General features: G+C 44.7%; 1 protein-coding gene across 6 annotated transcripts in view; it reads left to right on the top strand.

Annotated features, from left to right (window-relative positions):
- Positions 1–9,808: 9,808 nt before the first annotated feature.
- Positions 9,809–24,884, top strand: part of RSPH9 (radial spoke head component 9) — a gene marked incomplete at its 3' end in the record, with an annotated part of 90,395 nt that continues 75,319 nt past the window's right edge. For 2 of the 6 annotated variants that reach the window (XM_080586194.1, XM_080586196.1), the window contains exons 1-4: positions 9,814–10,128; positions 10,272–10,434; positions 11,741–11,870; positions 12,467–12,613. In XM_080586194.1, coding sequence (XP_080442320.1) covers positions 9,902–10,128; positions 10,272–10,434; positions 11,741–11,870; positions 12,467–12,613 — 667 coding nt within the window. In that variant the 5' untranslated portion in view covers positions 9,814–9,901. Of the gene's footprint in view, positions 10,129–10,271; positions 10,435–11,740; positions 11,871–12,466; positions 12,614–24,884 lie in introns of all 6 variants that reach the window. The other 4 variants (XM_080586193.1, XM_080586197.1, XM_080586195.1 and 1 more) reach the window with 4 other exon arrangements.

The raw sequence follows: 24,884 nt of genomic DNA, 5'->3' as shown, positions 1-24,884 counted from the left end.
TTAATAGTAAATCATTTCAGCTGTTCCTCTCCTTCGGCCTTCCCTGCTCTGTGGGGCCTCTGCAGAGCCCTGTAAGGAAACCCACAGTTCCCGGCTGAAGTCAGTTCTTTTGCCAAGATCATTGGGGATCATGTCAAAGCCAGCGCCAAAACTGCTGTGTGCCTCCAGCACTGGCAAGTCTACCATTACAACCGAATTACAGGGAACAAACACAACCAGGCACATTGCTGGAGAACCAGGGGAGGGGCAGAGAAAGAGAGAGAAGAGGGACATGCAACAAAGGGCAAAAAGAAAAATAAAGGGATGTAGCAGACACAAAACGGACCTAAAAGTAAGTTAAAAGGGCAAACTGGTGATACCTTTTATTAATTATTCATCGAATGGTCGTTTGCACAGTTACAGTCAGAAGCAGCATTTACAGCAGGCACTGAAACTTCAATGGGCTGGCAAGCTGCATTCCTCTTCCCAAAGTCACCCATACTGACCACTACAATGGTACCAGTACAGGGCTGTCAGTATATATGGCGCTAAAAATTAAGCCAAGCAATTTTTTTTTCCTAAAAACTGCTTCCAGGTTAAGAACATACAGGTGGAGAAATTACACCGTATGCCACCTATGCTCAAAAGACAAAATGAAGAATCCTGCTATTTGGTGGCTGGTATCCTCACTGGACACTGGGAAGTGAGCCTGGACTGCACCTCTGTCTTCTGTGCCTCGAAGAGACTGAGCAATAAATAATTTATTTGGAGGCTTTTCCTGGCACAGACAGATGTGTATAGACACAGAAGGGAAACATTGCTTGTTGAAAGGTCAGCATATATTGGTTATGAGCAGGGGAATGTTTTCACAGGAAACACTGAGGACTGTGCAGAAGTAAACATACCTCCAGTGTGGAGTGGTGTGGTGATCCAGCTGAGTCTTTGGGGTCTCGCTTCCCAGGGATGATGCACAAGGCCCTTGGGGTATTTACACAGCCCGTTCTCTAAAGACCAGCTGCCACTCAGCACAGTTTATCTTCTTTTCCTGATTATTCAGTTTGTGTTTTCTTTGCTACTCCTGGCTTCCACTTCCTCCAGTTCCAGGAACTATGAGGAGCCGTGCGCCTCTGTAGCACCTGTGTGCGTGCGCCAGGCACGGCAGCTGCAGCGTCCCGTCCCCAGCTGCTGAGCGCAGCCCGTCAGCCACACGCATTTCCACGCCACTGTGCAATAGCCTGCTTCTAGATCCTTCCCACGCACGTTTCTTTCTAAACACACAAACTTTGGGGTTTTTGTGCAGCATGAAAGCACTGCTCTTTGTCCCTGGCACCTCCGTGTTTTGTGTTCCTTTCAAAGAGGAAGGCTCCCGTTATTCTGGTGCAGTGAGTGCCTGAAAAGACCCATCTTCATGCTGCTACCAGAATGAGAAGGGGAGAGAAAGTCTGAGTTTGGGAAGAGCCAGGCTGAACTCGAGTAGAGCACGGGGAAGATGAGAGACGATCTCACTGGATCCCTGCATTTGGGTCCTGCAAAGGCTCCAAATTCCAAGAGCCTTTCAACAGAAACAGCATCTAAAATGGATCCAGTTTTGGTGCTCTTACAGAGGGTCAAGGCCTCTATTTCTTCCTGCAAAACCTTGTCTGTCCGTGTCTGTGCTAGACCTCTCTGCAGGGACACAAAAGTCTATACGCAAATATCTGTCATGGTCTCCGCTTTGGGCTGGAGGAACCCTGAGTTGCACAGGATTTCCAAGCAAACAAAGATTAAGCAGTCCAAGCTGAACTGCTGGAATCTCTTCAACACACTTTTTAGCCAGGATTTTGCTTACTTGCAACAGCAAATTAGTAATAGCAGAGAGATGCATTCTTCCTTGTGGAACAAAGAGGGCACTGTCTACCAAGCTTTTATATGAAATCCACTCAATGAATTAAAATTTGCTACATGCCCACTGTCTACTTTCACAGGCCTGCCCTCCTGACTATATTCACCAGCCCCATTATTTTTTGATTCAACCTATAAAAAATATAAAAAATCCATGAGTTGCCCACAGAATACAATTCACACCTATTTCTGGAACACAAGGCCTATGAGAGAGATTTCTTCATCCACCCCAGATCTTTTCTAGGCATGACCCTGCAGAGAAATAATCCTTTGAAAATATGATTTAGAAAGGAGAAATACTTATTAAATGAACAAACCAAACCTCCCTTTGCTAAATTCAGGTTTTACTGGCATTAAGTCTCTCAGTTGAAAAACAATGGAGGAGATATTATAATGTTACTATTCTTCAGTTATTCATATCTCTCAAGGAGGTGCTATTTAATACCACACTGCACAGGAGAAAAAGATATTTATTTCATGCTGTAGTCTCCAAAATCAAATTCTTGATGTTTTCAGGTAGGAATGAGTGCCTTGATGTTCTTCCTATAGACTGGTGGTGCTGGGGGGCTGCTCTGGTGGGTATGAAGTCAATGAATATTTGCAAGGTAGGATATCTAGGGCATACAAGGCAGCTTGTCATCAGCCATGGTTACTTCTGACTTAAGCAATCAGCTCCATGGACTTTAGCATTGTTATATAATTGTAACCAGCAATCCTCTGGGAGTTTGAACCATGCTGTTGTGCTCTCATAAGTAATTTGGGAGGCATCTCTACCCTCAGGAGTCCATACTGGTCAGTAATGTAGAACAGCTGTCCACTTTCTTTGGGAGAGAGGTACTCCTAATGACCAGTGCCGAAGTCATGCCCTAATCACCTCCCATGATTTTATCTTACAGCTGTTCTTCAGAGCATGTAACTACCTCACAACCACTTCTTTTCATCGTGTACGGATTGTAGGTTTATAATTTTGCTTCTCCATGTGTAACATTGAGCACCACATCTCACTTTACCACAACTATTTTACTGCCATTTCTGCTACTGTTGTTCCATTGGCTCCTTATTTGCACTCTACAGATGAAATCGTAATCCAGCAAAATCAATGGAAGCTTTGCCACTGACTTCTGCGAGACCTAGCCTTCAACCAGTAGCGTCTGTATTTTAACCCAGAAACAGTTTCTGATTTTATTTTTTTTTCTCAGCAAGATTTTCCAGCCATTTAGCAATACACACATCTGACAGCTTACCTGAGCTCCTATTTCTGCTTACACCAAGTGGACAATGTTTTGAAATTGGCAGCCTACCCTCAGCGAAGTTCAGACAGCTGTGGCCTGTCACTTCAAAGACAAATGATCTCAAGCTGCCAAGATGAGATTCTGGGTCGACGAGGGCAAAAATAAAGCTGTGGTCAAATGAAAAGGAAACATTAAGTTGTTTTGTATTTTGTAACTGATTAAGCATTTACACCCTGAAGTCCCAGAACCAGACATCCAGATCAGTCAGTACTGACCTGAACAGCTTTCTCCCAAAACAATTATAGCTTAACTCATCCCTGCTGGTATTGGCAGCTATAAAACAAAGAAAGAAACAAAAATGCCAAAAACCAAACAAAACACAAACAAACAACCCACAGTTCTTGAGGTTGCATCATGGTAATTCTCTGGGTAAGGAAATTTGGTTCAAAAGCGCCCCTGTAGTCCAAGCCTGCATGTCTCAGGTGCTCAGAAGTTGGCAACGAGGTTATCTGACTTTGGTGACAGCCCGTCCCGCAGTGATTCTGCTGTGCCAAGTCGAGCTTCATGATGTGTCGTTTCTAGTTCGAGCTAAAGCATAAGAGACACTATGGCAGTCTAAAATACGAGTTCACCCCACCACCCCTTCCCCTGCCCTCCATCCCAGTTTTCTTGGAAACCAAGAAGCACAGCAGGGAGGGGAGGGAGGAAAGGACGGACGTTTACACATTCAGACTGCATCCTGACAAGCAAGCAGGACGTGAAAAGTGTGGTGCACATCTGGGCCTCTAAGCTGGAAAACAGTCCCAAGCCTCACAGTTCAGACGCATGTCTACACCTCAAAAGTTGTTGTCAGCATGTAATTGCCCTGTGGCTGGTTATAAAGTCTAAGCAACTGAATATGTGAGGCCCAACCCATTTTCCAGTAGCATAGCACCGTGCAGTCATTGAGCAAATTTCCCCAGCTCAGGTCTGGAATGATCTCCAGCCCTTGCTGGACAGTGTCAACCTGTGCTATGGAAAATTCGGAGGTGGAGGCATGTAGAAACACAGGCAAATAAACATTACTCCAGGAATGCAAACTGGTAGTCACTATTACCATTATTATATGTGATATTATTTGTATTCCAGTACAAACTAAAGACCACAAGTGAGACTGGAGGAATAGTTAATTCTGCTAGAGGTGGTAAACAACCCCAGAGTGACTCTCCATCCTTGAAGTTTACAGGTATTACCTGTAAAACTGAAGCTGAGCTCATGTAAAGGAAGACCTCTAAATTAACAGATTTTTTTTTTCCCCTATAAATTCTTTCATTTCTCTAAAGATTTGAGAAATAGAAAAGAGATCAAACCAGGAAAGGCTGGAGTTTGCAAGCACAACTATGTGGCTCGAGCATATGAATTATATTTTTATAGGGTTAATCAGGTTTTGGGAGTGATCCAGGCAATGATAAACAAATCAAGGCAAGAAGAAGACAGGTAGGAAATAAATTTCATAGGAGTATGACTCTGGGTCGGGCTATTAAGAGGACTGAATCTTCCTTCACACCCATGAAACCACAAACTGTATTCTCTCTTTAGAACAAGTAGGAGTCTCTAAAGAGACAAGGAGGAAAAAAAATCTCCTATCAGAGCTATGTCAATATAGAAGTGTCAGTAAAGGTTCTGTTGATTAAAAGAATTTCCCAACACAGAGGATAAAATATGTTTTACAGGGTGGTCTGTAAATGCTCTTAATGACAACCCTTCCCCTCCCACCTACAAATGCTTACTTAGCTTTTCAATAGCTATGTTGGAGGCACACATCCATTTAACATTTGAAAATTTTCACATAGAATTCCCTTCTGAATAGGCGGTGTATGTTAAAGATTTTATTAAACGAATAGGGACAAATTCTGCTCTTTGAAAATTTGATGTAAATCTGGAGTATCTGCCCTAATATAATTATTAAATCACTTTAAATGAGAACACAGTTTGGCCTCACGATATCCAGCACAGGGGCAGGAACGTAATACAGGAAAGGGTTACTTTCTAACTGCTTGTATGATTTAAGGCAGATAAATAAATAATAATAATCAGCCTTTGTTTCTGAAAGGAGATATTCAGTCTACCCAAAGCACCATCCAAGTCATTAAAGGATTCCCAGGTGCCAGTATTTGGAAAGGGTATTAGCTATTCAAACAGTGTAGGCAGAGGTCTCTGCTCTTCTCTCTCCTGGGTCATCTCAGATTTCTTCAATCTCTGCCCAGAACTGAACACAGGCGGGAAAGAAAGGTTGGAAATTTCACAGGAGTAAAATTTTCTCGTGAACAAAAAGAACATATTTTTCAGTCCTGCAGTAAAAACGAGGAAAACCCTCCTTTGTTAGTACAACTGCAAGGCTGATTGGACAGAGGCCTGCACACTGCACATGGAGGGGAAGACAGCAGGAGACCAGACTCTGCAGCAGATGCTGTGCAGGAACCGTCTTTTCCTCCCCTTTTCAGAGATAATTTACCTGGCTTGACTCTATTCCTGGGAAAAGAAACCACACAAAAGTGTCAGCGCAATGCAGCTGGGCTGTTCAAACAGAGTAATTCAGCAGCAGGTGGCAAAAGTGAATCCACACAAATGCAAAAGAATTGCTGAGGGGATGGCTGAGCTATACTGGCAACAGTCAGTGCCCCAGAGACAGGGATACAAACACCTCTCGGAGGGAAGTTCAGATTTAGGGTAATGACAATCATCTCAAGCCACCCACCCCAGCTGAGGTGGTCTCTAGCTCCTGCACATTTTTAAAAGTTAATAGTTGTAAGCAGGTGCCTGAGATTGAGTAGAAGTTTCAGTTTGGAAAGGTTTTCCTGAGGAAATAAAGAATGGATCGGAAATATCAATCACTTCAGATAGAGACATGAGGAAAGACCAGTGGACTCTTACTATCTGACAAAAGGAGAAATGCAGATGTCTCCAACTGGAATAAGCTCTGCCTAAATAAAAGCAAAGCTTTCTAGAAGGCTGTTTTCTGAAAACTTCATCTTTATTTAATGAGATCTGCCTTGTGAATTGTTCTGACCCCAGAGTCCCTCTAGATGTAACTCCTCACTCCTGCTCCGAGTTCCCAGACAGTAGGCCAGAAACGCTCATCTCACCATCATCTTGCCAAACGCTTGTTTGCTTTCCTCACATATCACCCAGGTCTTGCCTCTGAGCTAAACTGTTAGAGAGGTTCTGTCTGGAGCCACCTGCAAGCTGCAGACTTATAGACCTTTCTTCCAAAGACAGGTTGATTAAACTTTGTCACATCGAGACTGTGCTTGCTCATGGCTGCTGACTCATTCCTCTCTGTAATATATGGTCTTGGTTATGACTCTGAAAAGCTTAAATCATTCAGGTCCCTGCCACTATAAGGTATGCTCTTCCACCATTTCACTTTAGCAACTGCAGCTTGTAGAGAAGAAATGAGCATCAGTCCTAAAAATTGAACTTGTAAAGACCAGAGATCATCATCAGCAAAACTGCAATGTAGGAACAACCAAAAAAAAAAAAAAGGTAATTATTTGTCCAATGCCTATCCTTGCTTACAATATCTAAACAATCCTGTGTTAGCCCTTGTGAATGCATTAACTCATTGTGGCAAAACAGTAGGATGATGGGCAGCTTGAAATGTGGATAATTTAATAATGCATTAAATCCTCCTGATGCCCAACCACAGTCAGGACCACAGTTCCATACTAGTTTCTCACTGATATTTTTCTGTTTCCAAGGTTCCTGAACAGAATCCTCCCACTCAGACTGTAGGCAGTTTATTAGCAGCATGGTGGGGCAAGTTCACAGCGCTGCACCTCACCTCTCTGGTTACCTGGAAAACACAAAGAAAGGCGTGTGTTCAGTTGCCAACTGGATGAATTATAGCTACTCATGTGATGCCCAGGCATGGATGTAATCAGCACATTGGTGCTTCTTACCCAGTAAATGCTTTACCTGTCCCATGTGCCAGGAACAGTCAGGAAGACAGATGCTATTAAGAGAGTAATGAAAAGCATGAAATTAAACTGATAGACATAGAAAACTTCATGTCACAAATACAACAAAGCTCATTGCCTCTTGCGTCCATCTTTTCCTGACAAGGGCAGGATAACCACTTTTTTTGGGCATATTGCCTGCCCAGGATTACGCCAAAGAGAATCTCCGGGAAGAGCTTGTCACAGTCAACCCACAGATTTCCTCTGAATCTCAGCACAGCTGTTCCCATCCTGACCTACTAGCCCAATTTCTTGCTAACTTGTTACTGGGAATGCTTCTGCAGTGTTTCCAGATGTGGAGGATCCCAAGCCCGCGGCACACAGCACCTTCACCCCTTCCTCTCCAAGGCTCCCAGTGACAGCACACAGCAAGCTTCAGCCACACTAGTGGAGAAAATCGCAATGGTCCTGGATAAGCCAAAAACCCACGTCCTTTTCTTTGAACAGTTTGCAGTCAGAGTATTACCAGAGTTTTGCCGTATTTAGTACAATCTCCAAGACAGAGGAGAGTGTTGGTATTATAAAAAATAGGGACATCCCTGGTGCCTTCTGCTGCTGTTATACTGTAACCCAGAGGACAGATAACTTAAGAGCAGTGATGGCCTAGTATATGCCCAGAACAGTGCTACATGTGTCCTTTGAGAGTATTTCTAGGGCAGCCTTCATAATCTGTACCAGCAGAAACAGTGACAGGGATCAATGACTGCTTGTCTTTCTCCTGAGATGAGGCATACTGGAGAACACGAAGGAAAATGAGCTCACTTCCTACTACATCACTAAAGGTATTTTCAAATGTTTTATAATGCTGTGCAAGGCATACAGGAGCCACTGTGCACTCAGCAGTAATTTACATGTATTTCAAGATATTTGACGCTGCAAAGAGCTGTACAAGCTTCAGTACCTTGCCCAAGAGGAGTGCAAGGAGTTTGATTTCTCACCCAAAAAGTGTCACCTGCTCTAACAGGGCAGCCGTGCTGTGGGGTGGAGCAGGGAGGAGCTGAAGCATTTTGGCACACAGATATACGTCTTGTTTGGTCAAAGGCAGGAGAGCTCAGTGCTCTGATGGGAGACTGCCGTGCACCGCTGGAGCACAGCACCTTCCCTCCCCGAAGGAGGCCTCTGAGGAAAGCTGCCTGACCTGAGCCCTGCTGAATGATGCCCGGTGCCTATCTTCTTCCCTCCTGGCTGCCCGACTGCTGAGCTGCTTGTTTGAGCCTGCGATGGCAACTGATGGGAGAAACTGCTTTCAAACTGTTTAATAACAGTGATGGTAACCTCTGACCCTGCTGAATAGCAGTGCTTTTGACCTTTCATTTGTTAAATAATACAACCACTTACTTCCCGATGCTTATCAGTGTTTAGTAATTGGGGTCAAGACAAAGCAAGGCAGAGTACAGTTGCCCACCAGACTTTGCCGAACCAGGAAGAATTTCCTTAAGCTACAGATTTCCTTTCTGATAATCTTCAGTCAGGACAAGCAAAGATTGGAGACTGGGTGGCTTAGAAGATCCATAACAGGCTAAAAGAGCTGCTCAGCTGCTAGCATCTGGTTTGAATCCAGTTGTGGTTGACAGTGGCAGAAATTCATTATGGTCTCAGGTTGCCTCTCTGACTCATATGAAATGAGTATGGCTTGCAGTTCTCGTGTTTACTGGCCAGACAGCCATATCATAAAATATTAGTGCAAGAAATGGTTCTAGCAACATTGGTCATTATATGAGCTTACGAAGCCTGAAAACGCCTGTTCCTGTTGGGAAAATCAGGCTAAGGCACAGTGGTAGGTGACAGTGTGGACAAAATTTTGTGGTCACTCCTGCATGTTCTGCGTGATTCATGTTAAAGAGAAGTGGTTAACCTGCAGGAATCCAAGTTCATTTTTGTGAGACGTAAGTAAAACTAAGGGGCCTGATTGCATGCTGTACAGCTCATCGAACATCTCGCTTGACAGACAAGCAGGTGACAACCGTTACAGGCAGCAACCCTTAGATCAGTGTTTTCCTTAGGTGTGAACAGGAAATAGATGAAAAAAGAAATACAAGAATTTATGATGTGACAATGCATTTAAATATATGTGCACATACATATATTTATGTAGTGCACATATAAAGATTTAAACTTCCTTAAGACATCAAACACAACTTTTATTTGTCTAAGCAGCTGGATGACCTCATTATTTATTTACTGACGTTTGTATCAGGCCGGTCTGCAAGATTTTTAGGGCAGGAGCTATTTCACGAATGTCTGTCTGTGTGTGATTCAGCAAAACCGGGCCCCACACAGTGATCCAAATACTACAATTTAAAAATAATAATAAAAAAAAGCCATCTACTTATGGATGTACATGAGTTGGATAGCGAGGTCAGTAAAATGACACCGTGCAGTGGGATTCTGAGGTAATTTTTGCTGCTGGCTGTGTAAGACATGAGGAAAATGGAGCTGTTGGTGGTATCCCAGCCAAGGTGTCCTGCAGATTTTTAGGGACACCTTTGGCTTTAGCCCTCTGAGGAACACCGAGGGACGCCCGCCCCTGACCGCAAGCTTAACACGCTGCTTGCCAGCGCCCCCGGGGCTCAGATAACGGGTTAGGGTTACACGGGCCTGACACACCCAGCCCTGCCCGTGCGACGCCCTCCCTCAGCCCAGCGGGGCCGGCCGCCATTTTCCTCCCGGGGCCGCCGCGCCGTTGCCATGGCAGCCGTTGCCGAGGCGCCGCCATTGCCGCCCGTTCGGGGCCGTTCCCCCGGCGGCACGGCGGCGCGGCGCGGCGGGCGGCCCGAGCGCCGGTTGCCCGGCGACGGCGACGCGGCGGCCATGGAGGCGGCGGGGCTGCCCGCCTCGCTGGAGCTGGCGGCCGGCGGCGGCGCGGGGCTGAGCCCGGAGAAGCGGGCGGCGCTGGGGGCTTCGCTGCCGCTGCTGCGGCGCGACTACCGCTTCGAGGCGGTCTGGTTCTGGGGCTGCGTCCGGGGCGTGCGCGGCGCCTACTACATCGCCCAGGGGCTGGGGACAGACCGCGCCGCGCCCCGCAGCCGCCTCTACAGGTGCCCGGGGGACGGGGAGAGGGAGCGGGACGGGCGTCCCCACTACAACAAACGGTGTGGGGGGAAGAGGGGGGCTCAGGGCTCTGGAGAGCGCCCCGAGGGATGAGAGCGCCAAGCCCCGTTGTCGCGCTTGTCGCCGACAGCTTGGACTGTGTGGAGTGGAGCCTGCTGACGCCGCTGACCAAGGAGGTGGAGGCGCAGGCTGAGAAGCTGAAGGGCCGTTTCCAGGGGGATCCGTCTTTCCAGTACGAGTACGCCGAGGTAAACGCGGAAGATGCCGAAAGGTTGCTCGAAGACGGTAAGGAGGTAAATACAACAAAACACTTTCAAACTCGTTTCACTACGGTTGTACCCCTCACACCGAATAGACTTTGCCTTGTTTGTAATGGGCAGCTGACGGGTCACAGGAACAGCCTGGTTCCTACTCGTTTAATCACAGGATGGTTTGGGTTGGAAGGGCCCTTAAAGACCACCTGGTTCCACCCCCCTGCCATGGGCAGGGACACCTCCCACCAGACCAGGTTGCCCAAAGCCCCATCCAGCCTGGCCTTGAGCACCTCCAGGGATGGGGCATCCACAGCTTCTCTGGGCAGCCTGTGCCAGTGCCTCACCACCCTGAGTAAAGAATTTCTATCCAAGTATTCTACCCAAACATCCAATTTAAATCTGCCCTCTTTTAGTTTAAAGCCCTTATCCCTTGTCCTATCACTACAGTCCCTGACAAAGAGTCCCTCCCCAGCTTTCCTGTAGGCCCCCTTTAGGTACTGGAAGGCCGCTGTAAGGTCTCCCTGGAGCCTTCCCTTCGCTGGGCTGAACAACCCCAACTCCCTCAGCCTGTCCTCATATAATTGGAATATTCATAATAGTTCTGATAATTGGCATGTGTCCCAGCTGCTCCAGGCAAAACTTCCCACTTGGGGGCACTTCTTTCTTCAGAACCAGCACACTTTTACCTGGACACCACTGACTGATGCCTGAAAAGTTATGGAAGCAAAAATGGGAGACAAGTGGGACTCCATATCTCCTATTTTACATCTGTTTAGAAAGGCTGTTTCTGTGGTTTGTTCTCTAGTTCTTGGAGTATTAGGCATAAGTAATGCTCCTTCCAAAATGCATGCCTTCAAGAATCTCCCTGTTCACAGCAGGTGGAATATACCCGCCTTCCTGTTCTCTGTCATTGTGTAGCAACAGCTTCTTGATTGAACTCTTACTTCAATTATTCCTGGACTTAGATATGGCTCAGAAATATCATTTCTCCTTCATGTTTTATTATGTGCAATTCGTACAGATCCTCACTGCAGCGTCTGAAGCTCTAGGCAGGAACTGCAGGTATCACTCTTTCTAACTGAATAGTCACAAGTAGCTTAATTGAGAGGGAGGAAATGGTTGAATGAAGGGAGGGACAGGTAATTCTCTTGGGCGTCTAGACTCTCTGCTCCTAGCCATGTTTCCTGTCATATCTTATGAGAAGAACGGCTGATTTGTGATCATCTTTGGATAGCCACTGGGCACCAAGACGAGTTGGTTGTGGTTTCTATTGTCACACTGAGTTTATTTTCAGAAACAACAAGAAGCAAAGCCCTGCCTTTAAAATTTTCCTCTTTTTTAAAAGCCTGTGATCAAGGAGGAGGACCGCCTCATAGCTACGATAGACCAGATAGACAGAGCAGTTGGTATCATCCCCCGAGGTGCATTTGTGAAGACTCCTCTTGGGTCTGTGCATGAAAACAGAAACTTTGAAGGTAAATTCTCATTGTCTTTATCAGAATCAACTGTACTTTGATCATAAAGGCAGTAAATGAAGATGACTTTCTCTCTCCAGCTGATGCTTTGATTTCAGGTGTATTTTTGACCTGGGTAAGATGAACAGGGAGGAGACAATCCGGTGCCACTCCTGCCATTCTGATTCACACCACAGAGCTGTGAATATAATCACTAATGTTCAGGTGCAACTCTGCAGATTCAACTCTGGGAGATGGGAGGAGAACCTCTGGGTCATTAAACCTGTAGTTTCATTTGTCTGTGTGTGGTTTATGCCAGTGTTTAGCCATTACAGCTGCAGTGAATTCATCATCTGCATATAGTATGTAACCAAATGGGCAGAGAGTTGGTCTTGCCTCAGTGCCCACTGCATATCTGGGACTGCACTTAGTATGGTCCACAATGCATCGGGGAGTACTGCCACCCACTTGTGGCAAGTCTGTGGACTTCCGTGGAGTCCACTGGAGAAAGACTGTGATTCTGTCCTGTAGGCACTAGAGAAAGAACATAACTGTCTGTGATAGTATGTACATTAGCTCAACTCACTGTATTAATGGTCAGGAATGGCTGTTTGCAGGTCTTTCTTTGATGGAGGCAAAAAAATTAAGTTCCTATTTCCATTTTACGGAGCCTGTTAATCTGAAGAATAAAACCTTGCTGGAAAAGGCTAACTGGGACCCATCCACTGACTTTCTGGACTCTCTGGAGCATGATATCCCACAAGGTAAAAACAGCAGAGTCAAGAGATGCAATGAAAGGGAAGGCAGTCTGCATAGCCTGGAAAATGCTGAGGAGACAAGGCATGGGTTACAGTGGAGTTGGTATGCTTAGGGGAACCCCCTGCTAACCTATAAACATTATTCTTTACTAAACGTTGTACTTAATTCATTTTTTTTTAAGCAATTATAAACACTTAAAATGGTAAGTGTACCAGGGCTGTTGCATCCTTACAAAAGGTCTCCTGACCACAACACCACTTCCCCCCTCTCGGCCTCAGTGCTGTATTCCCTCCTGACTTCTGTAAAGCCTGTGACAGCTGGTGACCCTATAGGGGGAGATAAATTCCATTTCATTGGCGGAGTTACATGGTTTGAAGTATTTCACACCTTCCATCCCACCCAGTATTGCTTTTCTTTGCCTAAATGGGCTCTCATTAACACTAAGCTGATATCCTTGAGAGGCTGTGTTGAAACTTTATTTTGATAAACTGTGTTAGAAATACTGTAGCGTGGAATAATCTGTCCTCTAGCAGGATTATACACTGCAGAAGGAGAAAGGATGATGAATACTGGAATGTATCTTCAGTTCACATCTCTACTGTTCTTCTGGGCAACTGTTAAATATAAATACATTGAACCTCATCCAGGGATTCCTCTGGTGAGGTATTTCTCTAAAGAGATGTTACCAGTTTGGATTTATGTTGCTGTTTTGCTTCTGGAGCTTTGAACAGGGATTTAGTTTCTCATTCAGAGAGAGTAAATCATTATATCTACCACCTGGTCTGCAGCTGCATTCCTCGTTACTGTGCTACATTTTGAAATACATAGAATTCTACAGAACTGCTTTACGTCTGTAAACCGGGAATGACTTTTTTTTTTTTCCTAAAAAACACTGCTTTTTGCTGATACAGTGCGTTTTTGGGTTGGGCCAAACATTTCCACATCCTGCTGTCTAGAAAAATTTTTGAGTCACAATCAGACTTTACGTTTGCTATTTTATTTCTGTTCTGGAGTAGGAGGATCGGATAGTAGCTGTCCTGTGCCAGATAGAATTGGCTGTAAGAACTGGAATATATATATATATTTGCCCAACCTTTCCTCTGCCAAAAGGGAATGGAGAATGAAACTAGTGAGCTCTGTCCTGAATTCTGAAAATTCTTGACTCTTCAGAGCATAAACAGCACTAAAATCAAAACTGTCCAACTTACTGGTAGTATCCTTGCTGCAGTCATTTTTCAGAAATGTAGTCTGGACACACTGCGTGTTTTTACGTACACTGGCTCATTGAATTGCTCGTTTAGACTCAAAAAGGAATATTGCAAGTGGGGTTAGCTCCTAGATGTTTCCTAAGAAAATCTTAGTTGCAATTTTGTATGGCAGTTAAGGCATTGCTGCTACTTAGATTTTTTTTTTCCCCTCTCTTTTTCTAGGGTTCCTGATAGGGAGAGTCTTTAGTTTTGTGAGTTTTGTGAGTTTAGTTTTGTGAGTTTAGTTTTGTGAGTTTAGTTTTGTGAGTTTTGTGAGTTTAGTTTTGTGAGTTTTGTGGTTTTAGCCAGCTTCAGTGTGACGGGGAACGGCAGTTTCTAAAGATTAGAGACCCCGTCCTGCAGTTTCCCATCTAGTTCAAGGGTTCAGGCAACTGGCAGGTTGTGCTGTATATTAGACACGAAGGTGGAGGTTTTGTGGAAGTCTTTAAATCAAATGTGACTTGTAGCTCTATTTTACCCAGTGGCAGGTAGGAAGTGGGACTCAGACAGGTCACCATCATGTTTGTCTTCCTGTGGCAACCTGAGGTTTGTATAAGCGTGAACCTTTGCCCTCTTTCCAGGAGGCTGTTGCTCTTAATGCAGTTCTCAGTCTCCTCAAAAAAGTTACCTATTAAAGACTACCTGAGTTCAAGTGTAGCTGAGTGCTTCTTAATGGAAGAGTAGAAGATTCATCATGGTGCCTGTGCAGCTGTGGCTATATTGTCCTGCTCTTTCTTGGACTGAACCTGGGGATTGATGAGATGAGCTTGTCAGGCTAAGGAAGTAAGACAGGAACTGATTAAAGGATCAGCAAAGCATGCACCCTCTCTAATTGCACTCTATCACATGCAGATAGGAGCTCTGACATTAAAGAAAGATCAACCCACCTCTTTAGCAAGTGTTCAGGTTGTCTAACGTACTGGTTGCATGGGAAAATGTGGGAAAAAAAAAGGAAGAGGGGACAGACACAAACTTTGCGCTGATTTTATCAGCGTGGCTCTGCCGAAGTCTCCCATTCTTGGTTGCAAAGCTTTTGAACTCTGGTTCTTGGATCACTTTCTTTCAACTCTGCCAGTACATGTTAGTCCTGATTGAGAGCAGACAATGCTTTTTCTATTTCTTGACATGTTGTTCACAGTTCTGGCAAATCCCCACATTTTGACCTGAAGCTTTTCCTGTCTTTCCTGGCTAGCTCCTTTCTTGAACAGTTGTTATCAGAGCCGAAGCAGGAATTTCCAAACCTATTATATTCAGAATAGATTGTGACTGAAGCAGAGAATTGTTTTTGCCCTCAGCAAATAAATAAAAAGTGGACCAGTGGGTGAGCAACATCTCAGTGATGCTCACAGCCAGAATTGGCTAGAATTTCCCTAGTATCTTAAAAGACCTAAAGAACAGGACTGAGGGAGGAAAGGCTGCTTTTTTTTTTTTTTTTTTTTTCTCCTGCCTAAATGTAACAACTCTGTTGGAATAGTTTTCTTTATTAACTGGAGACTGAGCATCTGTGATGGTTATCAAGAGGGTAACTGTCAGAAAGTGGCATGTCATTATAGGAGAACAGAGGTGTCTTACAGAATGGAAAGCTGGAGGCAGAGAGATTTTATTTGACAGCTGAGAGGTGGGAAGAAAGGAAGCTAAAACCAGGTTGAATAAAGGATGCAATGGTAAATGCAGAGAGTTTAGTGCAAGACTACAACAACTGGAGTTTTATAACAAAACTGTCTGCCACCCTTATCTTTACCAGTGATATCTGTGGTGATTGCAGGTTCCAGATTCTGCTTGTGTGTCTGTCTTTGTGGTTATCTGTATACTTCAAGAGTTCAGAATATGTTGGTGCTCCTCCCCTGATCACACTGTGAGTCTGTCTGCTTTTTCTTGGGATCTCAGCTCCCAGAGGCAAGTGATTGTGTGACTTTTTATAAAAAAACAAAACACAACAACATTTTTTTTTTAATGATTGGAGAGAAAAGTGGGAGAATGTGAACACTACCGTCTCATAAACAAATTCAGTTTGCTTACCCCCTGTAAGATCTCCAGCTCTGAGCAAAACTCATGAATTTGAGTGGCTTGACTCATGATTTTTGAACATGGATGCGTTGTGATACTGATCTTCTTGTCACCGCAGTATCAGATCATGCAATGCTTCTTTCTGATCCAAATGGCCAGCTGGCCAAAACGTTGCGTGCTGGGATCTGTAGGTTTTGCTGGCCATATGTCTGCATTAAAGATAAGCTTGTTTGCTCTAGTCTAAGCAGACAATCTGCTCCAATTTATGCACAATTAGATGTAGCCTTTGAGCTGCTGGCAGATTGCCAGTGTCGTCCTTTCTGTTGCATGGAGTTCGGCACCATGGGCAATAACACTTCAGGAACTAGAGTTGTGGCAGTTTTACATGTGCTTGTAGATAATAAAACAGCAAAGCAAATAGCAGTAATTCCTAGCATGCCTATAGTGTTTTCACTTGACCTAATGTTGTGTAGATATGAAACAATAGTCACTTGTCACGCACTGACACGACGGGGAAAGTGAAAATGGAGAGGGAAGGATGATTTTACTGTGACCATAGTACCAGTTTAGGCAGTGCTACATTCTGCAAGGATGAAGGAAAAGGATGGGAGAAAGCCTAGGGTACTAGTGTAGAATGGAAAGCTTGGGAAGAACTAAAACAGTAGATGGAGAATTCAGTTCTTAGGCACTTTCAAACTACACTTCAGAAAAGCAATAAGTTGACTTTGAAGGTTTGTTACAGATTACTGACTCAGATCACTTTGATATGGAGATAAGGGACACCAACAGGGCGCTGTTAAAAACCGATGCAGAAGGGGAAGTTTGTCAGAGGCAAAGGGAAAGAAAATTGTAGATAGGAAAAGATATGAGTAGAAACAGGATTTCTATGAGAAGAGTTTAGTCAAAAGTCATGGCTCCCAGTCAAGAAACAGCAACTTTTGGCTCAAAGCCTACCGCAGTTTGTTGATGTCATAAGAGCAAGAATCAGAATTAAAAATCAATATAAAAGGAAATGCAGAAAGTCGGGTACAATTAATGATCAACATAAATTGAAATTTATAATGAATAAAAAATGACAAAGGAAGACAGAATAACCTGGGGTAATCCATTGCTGGCTTGTTTGACAACTGTAAGAAGGAATTTTTCAAGTATATTGACAGGAAAAGAAAGCATAGTAAGGGTATTGGAATCTGTCACTAAATGGCGATGGTAAAATAAGAACGTGGAAGGACAGAAATGCTCAAGATTTTTTTTTCTGGTTTGTATTTGGAACGAAAATAAGAATATGGACTTGCATCAAATGAAGACAATAAAATACTCTTTCAGGCGGTTTTCAGACTAAGTGAGCTAAGTGAGAGAAGGATTAGACAACCTTTACTGTGGGCCAAAAAATGAAAATGGCAGAGCCAGTAAGTTGCTCCTGAGTGCATTATCTCAGAAGACTTGTGGCATACTTATGATGCTAACCTTTAATAAATCCCAGCATTGCAGAGATACTCCCCTAAACTAATCTTGATTAGTAGTTGTGATTCAGAAATCACTGAATGGGTGTGTTCCTGGAAGGGGTCAGAAGGGGTTTCAGCTGGGACTGGTGCCAGCGCTGATATTCTTCAGTGTATTTATAAATTATGTAGAAATGCAGGATTGGTGGAGAGACAGATAATGACAAAGGCGACACCTACAGAGATCTGGTAAACCAGGCTTACTTAAATAAAGTACGTTTTGGTGTAAGTGCAAAATCAAGTATACAAGAACAGGGAGCATGAGCAAGACTGAGAACTGTATTCTGGAAGCTGTGGCTCTGAGAGGAAATCCAGGCACAACCCACTAAACACAAGCTCTCAGTCTGATGTTGAGACTTAAAAAGGCTAATATGATCTGTAGATGTATAAACAAGGGCGTAGCAAATAGGAACTGGGAGGTGACTTTACTTTTGCTATACTACTGGTGCGATCAGGGCTGTATTACTGCACATTGCAAAACTAGAGAAGTTGCAGAAAAGAGCCACAGAATGATTCAAGGGCTGGTGAGAGACATAAACAGTTCAATCTGTTTATCTTGCAGAAAAGAACACGAGAATGACTGTATTACGCTGTGTAAATACTCCATGGAGTTTAAGTATTGGGTACTGAAGGTCTATTTAGTATAGCAGAGAAAACCATAACAGGAACCAGCAGCTGGAAATTATAGCTGGAAAAACCGAAAGGAAAAATCAGGTAGAAATCTTAAGAGTGAAATGATTACCTGCTAGCAAGGGCAATGGGTGAGTGCATTCCTTGGTATCTTAGCGTCATGCTGGATGTCATTCTGGGGGATGTGTCCTAGCCAAATGGAAGCACAAACTGCGAGTCCTAGACGTGAGTAATTGAGTTCAATTTAATAGCCAGTGGTATGTAAGAGTCCAGAACAGATGACTTCCTGGTACACCTTGGTAAATTTGGTGACAGCTAGGATGATGATGTTTGGCTTCTTCATTGCCCGTGACGATGACACAAAGGTGACAGCGGGTTCCTGAGACAGTGACTCCAAGCGCAGGACTCTCAATACAGCTGGCTTTACTTCCTGAGCTATAACACATAAGGGCTTAAAAGAGCATTGAAGAGACTCCTGACTTATCACTCTTCATCATGGAGTGTGATCCGAAGAGCTGAGATTTCCTTAGATGCAGTTGCTGACTAACACAAGGAGAGATTTTATAGCATTGATCTAAATGGGTATACAGAGGGGGGATAATGGTGAGCCATGTCCACATGCTGCGTCAAGATTCAGTTAGAGGAGGCGCAGAACTGTCTAGACAGAAGATTATTTTATCTCGTCACCCAAAAGTGCAGTGTTTTGGGAGCGTTCCTTATACAGCGTTACAGACAGGGGTTTGTGGCTATTTCCTTGACTGTGGGCACTAGCCTTTCTTTAAACTTCCTGAACAGTAGCCTGGGTTAGAACGCTAACCTCCTGTCCTCTGAGCTTCATTAGCACACTCTTTATCAGTTTTGCAAAACCTTGTGCTTAATGGGGCCTTGAAGATGGAGAGGTTGCATTTTTAAGCTAGAGAGAGAGTTTCCTTTGGCCACTCTCAAGGGCCATTTTGGTAGCCTCATCTCGGCTGCCCCAAAAGCCCAGGTGCTGGGAGGAAGGGGGCCAGGAGACATGAACCTGCTTTATCTCCATGCATTAACGCAGCTAATTAACTCCCTTTCGGACTGCTCCCCCCCCCCCCCCCCCCCAAGGCGATTAATCCCCTATCAGCCTCCAGTCTCCAGCCATTCGAAGAGTCTGTGTCTGCAGAGGTATTTACAACCCCAGCTAGGCAGCAGAGAGCAAGTCGGGCTGTTATCAGGGCTCTAAGACAAATGGCTGCCTATCTCCCCAGTGGCCTTGCAAAATCCAGCGAAGTGCTATGCTGTGCTGGCCACCTACTTTCACCCAGCCTCCCTTCTCCGCTAACATTTCACAGATGTGACCTGAGGCCTCCCCTTTCATTGCTTAACAATAAGCAGCACCTCCCCAGCTCTGTGAAAGCTGAGAGCAAGAGCACTTTACTTCTTAGCCTGCCAAGAGCCACACGGGGACAAGGCTTTTTAAGCTGTCTCACTGAAATCCAAACTAAAAGACCCATAATGAATGAGAGGGCAGTGCTGCATGTTAGCAAGGAAAAAAAAAAAGAGGTAGCCAAAATGTAAACCAAAATACCTCTTGTGGCTCATAGCTATCCTCATTCCTGTTTAGGAGAGGTAATCCTTAGACTCAGTGAATCTGTGAAACTGAGCAATGGTATCCCTTGGAGTTACCTGACATTTAAACAAGTGGTTTCAGCAACCAAGCTTTATAGCACGGTGGCACAGGGGGAGTACAACAGATGTCTGTGGATCAGAACATCTGGTGGCTTTCGGATGTGGGAATTGAACCGAACAGTTGGCTTAGTGGGTTATTAGTTTTTTTGTTTGTTTGTTTGTTTTGTTTTTATCTGGTACCTGAGTTTCTCTGTTAAAACTGAAGTTAGCTATCCCTAGAAATAATTCTAGCGTGGCTGTAGCTGCTGCCTTCCAGCAGAGTGCACTATGGTGCCAGCATTGTCAGCGTTGAGCACAGAAAAGGAAACTACAGAAAAGTAAAATGAGAAAGAAAAGCACCAAGATCAGATTGAGGAGAAGGTAAAGCCTGGGTTCCCAGGCTGTGTGTGGTGTATTGAAATCCTGAACAGTAGGTAAGGAGAGGAAGAGATCCAGTCCCTTCGAGGCTTAGACAATTTCTGGAATGGTCACTGGACTTTTAAAAAGCTTTTTCAGCATCCTTAGTGACCAGAGGCATGCAATGGACGTACGCAAACACATAAGCATGTTTCCTGCCTCCTTCAAAGGTAGAGACACTCTTCATTGTTGCTCGTGATGTTGGACTAGGGAGCCTTTAGAGGCCAGAGGCTTTAGAGGTTAGCTTTCAGAGGCCTTTAGAGGCCACTCTCAGAGTGGCCCAAGAAAGTTCCCTGGGAACAATACAAGATACTGTCCCTCCTACAGGTGTGGTGCTGCTAGCTTAGGAGTTCAGTGTCGGACTGAAACCTCCTCTGTGGCAGCACAGCAGGAGGACTCCAGAGCCAGCTGGAGAGCCAACTTTTGACTGGCTGTCCATGATCTGCCTTGATTTCTGGAAGGGAGTCTGTTTTCCTTTGGCTTTGTGTCTGTGGGTAATAAAAGAGTGCATTCACTACTTTTGGGTCCTAGGTCTATATCACCTCAGGGGTCTTGTTTAGTCAGAGGCCTTGGGTGAGTTTATACTGGATCAGGGCTGCCCATCAACAGAGCTGTGGTGGGATCTTTCACCCTCCTGACTGCTGCAGTGAAATAATGAGGACAGAAGCACAGTCTTCACAGCAGCTTTCCAGGGATTGTATTTAAGATTTGTTCCTTCTCAGTAAAGGAAAACATTGCCCACCCTGTTTCTATTTCAGTTCCTGGTTCACTGGATGTGAAAAGGAGATGAACTTCTTGCTGAACTGATGGGGAAATGCTGGTATAGCCTCGGAACCAGAAATTGTAGTTTTATCAGTGTCAGACTTGAACTAAACCCTTTTTCGAGGGAATGATGAAAAATTACTTGAAGAGGAAATCCCAGGGCAGTCTGTCTGTTACTGGAAGTCAGAATGAGCCCTAAGCAGGTCAGCTTTTGCTCGGAGCGATCTATTTCTGAAGGGACTCCACGTAAGGAGCGGCGGTTCCTGCCTGTGCAGCAGCTGGCGTTGGTGCCAGCTCTTTGCACATGGCTTTCCTCTGCTGTTTGCTGCTCCTTTCGCTGTAGAACTTTTGCAGAGAGGGAGTTAACAGGCATTGTCTGGTTTTGCTGTACACAAATACTGCATGGATTAAAATTCTGCGTGCTGAAGGGGTGTGTGGCTGTGCGTAGAGGGAAAAGGTCCAGGGACAGTTGATCTATGGGTATATTTGTACAGCAGTTGTGGTGTGCATAGGTTTCCAGGCTATTCCAGGTACTAGAAGATGCTTAGCCATCTTTAGTGTTTGGAATTAGGTTTAATATCACCACAGCTGTACTGGGCTGTGTGGGCATGCTCTGAGTGACAGTATTCTCCGCAACTGGTAAACTCTTCAGGTAATTTGGGCCAGAATTTGTATCTAGCCTAGTATGAAAACATCCAGTGTTCATGATCTGTGCCGTGCCATCTGTTCTTCATCCTAAGTCCTTTTAACTAGTCATGCTAACTTGATGAGGAGGTGAGAAGTACACCTTGGGGACTGACAGCGTTCGTAGCCTTGCCCCTCCTGCAGGAGAGTGAATTGGATGTGCTCTAAGCATTCAGTGGGTTTTGAATCCCAGCACTGACTGCTTTGTGCTCTCTCAGAATTCAGAGATCAATGTGAGGTTCTTTGCTCGTAATCCAGCCCCTGTTCATCATTATCACCTCCTCAAAGTGACCAGTGCTTTGTTATCAGGAGAGGCAAAATCTTACAAGGTGGCCATAATCTCCTCTGAGAGTCAGACAGATATTCTCCCTCGGGTAAGAAAGTGACAGTGACCGAAAGCTCTAGGGGGAAGATGGCTAGAACAAAGCTGTCCATTGCATCCTTTCATCAAACTGTTAATCTTTCTTTCAAAGACATCACATTTGTTTGGTGACAAAAGCCCCAAAGAAGCTGAATTGAGCCTGAAATCCTGTAGCAAGATTTAGAGGAAGCGTCTTTCATTCAGAGCGGGGAGGAGCGAGAGACTCCTTCTTTTTCTTCCTTCTAACCAATGGGCTCACAGAAGTCCACGAAGGTGACGGATTAATGCAGGGGCTCCCCAGGTAGATGCTACGTGACTCCTGGCACGCTCCAAAAACGTTTCCACAGCGACCAGCTGAACAAGAAATATGGAGTGTGACGGGATCCAGCATAAACCTGTGCTTTGGAAGGAGGGTGTTTTGCTGCTCTGAGAGATTTCTAAATTTACTACCGAGGACCCAAGATACAATGGTCCATATTTTTGTTGTCATTATCCAAACAGAAGGGATTTGAATTAGTTTTTCCCGCTACTTAGAAGTTTTGATTGTATATTGTCTTGTTTCCTCTAGTGCACAGCACCATTCCAAATCCTTGTTCTGGATGCTTTCTGTGCCAAGACTGCATCTCTTTCATAACAAAACAGCAACGACAAAAAAATAAAAAATTAGCTGGTGGGAGAAAGGATTCTAGTGCTATTCTAATTATCACGTGGATTTAGGAATAACGGGCAACGTAACTGGGCTAAAAGGGAGGCTGTAATTAGATGTGCGTTATTCCTGTGCTAGCTCTTTCAGTGCTTCCCATCCTCTGCTGCTCATTTATGTCTGTGTATTGTCCCTTCTTTTGTATCAACATTGCTGGCTGTGCAGCCAGATTCCAGCTGGAAAAATAACTTTATTTTTGACTAGACTATTTTTCAACCAGATCGTTTCCCTGACCTCGTTCACTGAGCAGTAAATAAAACACTTTTGCAGTCTTTATGATGGAGGAGTGATGAAGGCGGGAATAAAGGTTTGAGGGCAGAGGCTGCTTCAACTGAATTAAAGAGCACTGATGTCAGATGTCTAGGTATGGCCTGAATTTCACCTGAATATTGTGAATGTGCGACAAAGCTGCAACCCCGGAATCTTCCTTGTAAGCAGGAAGCCTCTGAAGTAGGACTGGTTTACTTTGAGCTTTGGGCATGGTTTTATTTGTGTGTCAAAGATGTGGCAGGCATTAGGACCATGCAGGAGCCTCCTGGCAGCATCTGACTGTTTGTAAGCTCCACTTTCCTGGCTCTGGTGGCTTTTTAAAATAGTAGTGAACCTGCAACCAGTCTGTGTTTCTATTTAATTGTTATTAAATAGTTACATGGGGAATTGGAAATATTGACAGCAGTGTTAACATATGGGGTGCAGGTGGTGTGTCAAGCAAGTGAAAGAAATTTAGTTTGCAGCCAGTAAGTGGCATGAAGGAGTTTGAGCCCCACATAGTGTTTGGATGTGTTCTTATGGCTGTTAGGCTGTGTGTGAAACGTCCGTGTGGTGAAATTTGTTGAGAGCCAGAGCATAGTGACCTTTCCTTACAGCTGCTCTGCTTTGCAATTGGTCTTTGTTCCCTACAGACAGTGAGTTAGAAGTAGGAAGCTCTCCCCAGCGTAGGATTTTCTGTTGGAGGGAAACGGAAGTTAAATCCCACGGGTGTAGTGGAGCGCTGTCAGAACTAAGTGCCTGGGGTCACACAGCCAAGCAGCAGCTGCTTTTGCAAAGGGAAATGGTTATGTTCGCCTTCTCTAGGTGTTAATATTTGTCCTGTAACTCAGTACTTTACTCTCACTCTGGATTGACTGCAGAAAGACACATTACAACCTGCTCGTGCAGCAGCATATTGTGTTATTGGTAAGTGCAACCACGGCGTAGCTGCTTTTCCCTTGAGGCGTTTCCTTCTTTGAAGAGGAATTGATAATGCCACTTTTATGACCCTGTGTGAGCTTTTGCGACATGGAGTCTCTGTGTCAGGCTGTCTAGCTTTTAAAGCTGTTTCTTCTCAAGCTTGCTCTGAAATTAGGCATTGCTGAATCACCTCCAAAGCAGCAATGTTATGAGAGGTCATACTGAAAGTGGACCAGTTAAGGCAGGAAACTTCTCCTGCAAACAGCCCTCTTAAAAGGCTTTTGTTTAAAAGCTAATGTTTCATGCACTCTCTGAATTACAAGATTCAGCCCATAGCCGAGACAGACGCAGGGGATGAGACAGGGATTTCTATTGGCGACTGCAAAGGAAGAAGAAGCTGAGAAGAAGGAGGTTGACTTTTGAAATTCAGCCCTGGTGTCCTGGCAGCTGTTGAAGGGCCATAAAAAAGGCAGCGGTTTAACACTGGGTGAGCATCAGGATCTTCAAAGTGCTTTCTTGTTTGGAAAGTTGTAAGGAACTCCTCAGAATTCCTGCCTGGGTTTGGAGGGGTGGAGGCTGCAGCCTGCTCCGAAGGGGGAATAGGAAGCTCCAGATCTTCATCCAGCGGATATTTTTCCCATGCTCTTTCCTCCCACACAGCAGCTCCCTCCCTTCCCTTCTGGAGCAGTAACAGGCAGTGCTTGGCTTCCTTAGGTTTGCTGGGTGCAGCTTAAGAACTATCTTGCTCGTTTAAAAATATGTATTTTGAAGAACAGAAACCTTACCACAGCAGCGTTGCCATGAAAAATCTCTAGCGTGAGAGTTATGACCTCCATTTCCCTGCACCTCATCAAGTGTTGCATGATGAGCGAGTTAACTGCTGCTTGATTTAGGGACAATACAGGCTGCACCTCATGCTCAGGTGCAACTTAAAAGCAGTGTTTAACTCTAGGAAAGCTAGTTCTTACTTGCCATCTCCTAGTTAGAGTTGTATTCCCTCCAATGCGAAAAATAATATATGTGTGTGTGTGTGTGTGTTTTCCTGACTACTTCTATTCAGGATTCTTGGTGTACCTTACAGACTGATGTTCTGAGCTTCCCAGTCACACATTAAGAGACACCTCGCCTGACAGAGGGGTAATGATGAGCACAGGG

This window comes from Anser brachyrhynchus (genome assembly GCF_964034855.1).
Source record: "Anser brachyrhynchus genome assembly, chromosome: 3".
Taxonomy (NCBI): Eukaryota; Metazoa; Chordata; class Aves; order Anseriformes; family Anatidae; genus Anser; species Anser brachyrhynchus.
The sequence above is the reverse complement of the archived record's forward strand: the minus strand, read 5'-3'. Positions and strand labels throughout refer to the sequence as shown.